At 38.7% G+C, this 5,049-nt stretch overlaps 1 protein-coding gene across 1 annotated transcript; it reads right to left on the bottom strand.

Moving 5' to 3' along the window:
- Window positions 1-4,288: 4,288 nt before the first annotated feature.
- LOC107059335 (uncharacterized protein K02A2.6-like) lies at window positions 4,289-4,961 on the bottom strand (the record flags this gene model as incomplete). Its single annotated transcript, XM_015305848.1, has 1 exon — window positions 4,289-4,961. A coding segment is annotated over one exon (673 nt), but the record flags the coding sequence as incomplete, so codon positions are not given.
- Between the last annotated feature and the right edge of the window lie 88 nt (window positions 4,962-5,049).

Genomic DNA, 5,049 nt, shown 5'->3' with positions numbered 1-5,049 from the left:
GATTCTCGGGCCCAATTCAAAATTCAAAACTCCAAATACCTTGCACCAATTTGGGGCAACACATTTTCTCTGAAAATTGACCCATTCCGGAAGAGGAAAGGGGCATGACGCATGCTGTTCTTCTGCTGCGATTGTACAAACCGAAAGGGACGAGAGAAGGACGGACACGCAAGAGGTCACTGGTGGGCTCACACGATCGTTGAAGCCGGGTTCGTTTTGGGTCGATTTCTGGGCTGATCTCGGGCTGCTGCTCGCGATTGAGATTCTGGGTTTCAATTTCAATGGGTCGTGATGCTGTTGGCATGAAGAAGAAGATCAAAATGTAGTGGGTTGTTTGGTGTATTGATGCTGGTCATTTTTGGAATGGGTCGGTTGGCACATGTTGTTGTAAGTTGTATGTATTTGGTGGGCTGTTGAGATTTGGAAATAAAAGAGAACAAAATGGGTCTATAATTGTGGGCTGGGAATAAGAAAAAGACTGCTGAAAATGAAGAAAGGGCCCAAAACTTAGATGGGTCAAAGGGCTGGGAATATGTAAAGTACAAGGCCCAAAATTGGCTTGAGGATTTGAAGGAATTGGATGATTTGGCTAAAATTTAAAATAGAGAATTAATCGGTAATTTAGCCAAAACGGATTTAAGGTGTAATTAGAGAATTAATTTCTAGAAGACCCGGCTAGAATTCACGTAGGATGAATTAATATAATTAATCTATGAGCTTCTTAATCTTAACGAAATAAAAATAATTAACTTACTTATAAGATAGTTAATTTAAACTTCAAACCAATTAATTACGAGCTTACCCTATAATTCAAACTAGAACTAAAATAATAAAGTATTTATTTTAGCAATGTAGAAATCTTTTGATATGATTTTCGAATAATAATAAAATATATTAATTATATATAATTATGCGAAACATATATATTATCTAAAAATTATAAAAAGTGACAAAACTATTTAAAATAACTCGCAAACTATTTGAATTTTATAAATTCACTTATTTCATATCGTTTGGAATTTTAAGAAGCTCAAAAATTAATTCCTATCGTGGATGGTTAAAATTAGGTGTCAACAACTGTCCCTCATTTTACTTGGATTGATGCAAGAAATTCGAGGAAAATGGAATTGACGAACCCAATTTTGACCGACCACGTCTTCATCTTTCGGAGAGGGAATTTTGTACGGACTTTAAGAATTATGGCCGAACCCCGGAAGTGGGTCTCCTACATATCTCAGGCTATATGAGAATTCAGGCCACTTGTAGTTTGATACGCTTGATTTTACGCACGATTTTGAAAGAATTCAAAAGTTATTCCGATATCGAATTATGAAGAGACCGAAACACTCAGGAATAAGATTTAAGGGAGAATGTTGGAACACAGCCGAGTTTTCAACATTGATCCCACCTACATATTCTCAACTCAGGGAATTAGGCTGCTTGTAGTTCGACTCTATCGGTTGAAAAGGAAATCTATTACGCAAAATATCCTTTAATTTTGAAGGAGTGACAAGTAAGTCTTAGCAATGAATGTGGTGCACTTCACACCCATAATTAAGAACTTACACGGACATAATTCCCAAAGCTCTTGGCACATTTGTCACTCAGATTGGAAGCTGCTTCCGGTAGAGACCAAAGTTTCTGAATACGAAATAGAAACTGACAAATCTAGAAAAACCCACATGCCTTCTAACAGGGGTGTGGTTTGATTGTGGTGAAAGTCGCTCCTCTGCTCGCGTCCTAAGAGTTTGACACTCCTCTTTGGACTATGTCCCAGTTCGCTGCTAAGGAAAAGTTCCACGTTGTGCTGCATCCTTTTTGATGTCATTCGTACCTGTGGTTTGTTTTGGAGAATTCATCCTTTCGGGTGCTCTCGACAAAGATTGAGACAAAACTCGTTAGCATAAAAAATGCAATTCAAATGGGAGACAGTGTCTTTTACCGTGTCGACACTTAATTGTTCTCCTTGAACATTTGACGTCAACTCTATCGGGTTTGACGTGAAGCGAATAAAATTTGTGTCTCATAGTTGCAATATAATCTTCAATGTACTCTTCATTTGATGTCAAAGTAATAAAAATAGGATGATGTAATATGTTGATAGTTCTTTTGATGTCGTTGTTGCAAAGAAAAATGATGCATCCGATGTCAATCTTCTTTTGATAGGCGAATCTTAGTGAATCGTTTTCCCACGATGTATGAATCTCTTTTCGCGATGCATGAATCTTCTCTTGCAATGCGTGAATCTTCTTTTGCTATGCATGGCTTCTCCGCGAAATATGACTTTTCCGCGATGCATGACCTCTTTCTCTTGCTATGCATGACTTCTCCGAGATGCATAACTTCTTCCTCTTGCAATACATGATTTCTTTCTCTTATAATACATGAATCTCTTTTCTCCTCTTGTAATACATGAATCTATTTTCTTGATGTGCATGACTTCTCCTCTTGCGATGCATGAATCTTTTTCCCGCTATGCATGACTTTTTCCTCTCGCAATGATTGACTTTTTTCTCTTGCTATGCATGGAAATTTTCCCTGCGATGCATGACTTTCTTTTCGCGATGCATGGATTTTTCCCGCGATGTATGGTTTTCTTCTTCTTGCTATGCTTGACTTTCTTCTCTCGCGATGCATGAATCTTCTCTCGCAATGCATGCATCTTTTTCCTCTTGTAATGCATGAATCTTTTTCCTCTGCGATGCATGACTTTCTTTTCGCGATGCATGGATTTTTCCCGCGATGTATGGTTTTCTTCTTCTTGCTATGCTTGACTTTCTTCTTGCAATGCATGAATCTCTTTTCTCGCAATGCATGCATCTTTTTCCTTGCTATGCATGAATCTCTTCTGATGATGTCTTCCTGATACCAAATGAAGATAATGCTTCGCTGAGCAACATATGTGATCTTCTGGGTATCTTTTGGATGGCGGTATCGTCTCAACCGACAATGTAAAATAAAAATGACCCTCGGAGTAGTGGTATCGTCTCCTTTGACAATAAGATATAAATTACTCTCTGGGTAAGAATATTATCATATCTGATGATATAATGCAGATACACGTCTTTCAGGTATCTTTAGTCCCTGGAAAATAATAACAATACTGCGGCTTTCGTTTGTTCCATCTCTGAACATAATCGCAGGTCCATTATGGATTTCGCCTTGTTGGGAATTTGAATGAAATAATGCTATTCATATTCCCAAATATTTGATATAAGAAACATAAGATATTTCCTGCATCCACAGAAAAATTGTAAATTTTGGGGATCTCCTCGCCCTTTTGACTTCTCCATATTCATTAAATGGAGGAATAAGTTAATCTTGCGGCAAACCTATAGACCTACATCCACAGAAAAATTGTTAGTTTAAAAATGAACTGATCTGCGCTGGTCTCTTCGGTTGTCTGCTCCTTGTCTTGCTATCTCAAGTTGATTTCTCCGATATCCCGCCTCTTGATAGATAAGACAAAATATTTTTATGCAAAAATAATTAGAGCGTGAAGGAAAAGCTTTTAAGAAAAGTAGATTTTCGAAAGTAAGGTTTGGAAAAAGCCACTGCCAAGTGTCATGTCACATCAAGCTTAATGAACACCATTTAGAGGTGATGTCTCAAGGTCTATCTGATTACTTGCTGAAAGTATTCAAAGTTGGTCTAAACTGCCAATAAACCTGTTGAAATTTGAGGCCGTCCTCAAAATTTCTGTCCCAGTTAACTATCTTGGCTTATCTTTAACCATCGGTGAGCAAATCACGGAATTTTTGAGATTTTCTCAAAAATTCTGTCCCAGTTGCAAATCTCAAAGTGACTTCAGTCTCAACTTTGTTGGAGAGATCTTCTTTTTTGAGAATTTTTGAGTCCATCTCAAAAATTCTGTCCCAGTTTCTATTGTAAAGAGCAATAGAAATCTTACGGAAGATATGACCGAACCCTTGTGGCGCCTACGTATCCCGTTGAGGCAGGAATCAGGTCAAACGTAGTTCCTTCTCTCGAGGATTAACAAAAATAAGAAAAATTACAAAGAAACCCGACCGAGGCCGACACAGGCCGCCTACGTATCTCATTCTTGAGAATTCAGGTCGAACGTAGTTCAAATACAAAAGGGAAATATTAAAAAGGGGATAAAGGAGTGACCGAGGCCGACATAGGCCGCCTACGTATCTCATTCTGAGAATTCAGGTCAGACTAGTCATTACATAGGGATAGATTCTAAACAATGCAATTACAAGAAAATAGAACGATTACAAGAAAATAACAGGAATACAAACTAAAGCTTCACACATAGTATCTCTTAACAGCATCTGAATTGATCGGTTTCGTCCATTCGGTGCCATCCATCTCCGACAGGACCAAGGCACCTCCAGGATAACGCTTTACGAACCATGTAGGGTCCTTGCCAATTTGGTGCGAATTTCCCTTTATACTCATCCTGATGAGGGAAAATGCGTTTAAGGACCAGTTGGCCGATTTCAAATATCCTGGCTCTTACTTTCTTGTGAAAGGCACGAATCATCCTCTGTCGGTATAGTTGTCCATGACAAACAACAACCATTCTCTTCTCATCAATTAATGTTAACTGATCAATCCGCTTGCGAACCCATTCAACATCACTCAATTCAGCCTCTTGGATGATCCTTAATGAGGGTATTTCAACTTCTGCAGGTATAACTGCTACTGTTCCATATACTAGCAAATATGGAGTGGCTCCAACTGATGTTCTGACAGTCGTTCGGTAACCCAATAAAGCATATGGCAACATCTCGTGCCAACCTCGGCGATTATCAATCATTTTCCTCAAAATCTTCTTTATGTTCTTGTTGGCAGCTTCTACGGCTCCATTCATTTGGGGACGGTAGGCAGTTGAGTTCCGATGAGTAATCTTGAACTGTTCACATATTTCTCTCATCAAATGACTGTTGAGATTCGCTCCATTATCGGTGATGATGGATTCTGGTACTCCAAACCTACATATCAGGTTGTTGCGAACAAAATCAGCTACAACTTTCTTGGTCGCTGACTTGTACGAAGTTGCTTCCACCCACTTGGTGAAGT

This window comes from Solanum tuberosum, unplaced genomic scaffold (genome assembly GCF_000226075.1).
Source record: "Solanum tuberosum cultivar DM 1-3 516 R44 unplaced genomic scaffold, SolTub_3.0 contig00046, whole genome shotgun sequence".
Lineage (NCBI taxonomy): Eukaryota > Viridiplantae > Streptophyta > Magnoliopsida > Solanales > Solanaceae > Solanum > Solanum tuberosum.
Note: the sequence above shows the minus strand (reverse complement) of the source record. Positions and strands in the feature narration are given on the sequence as shown.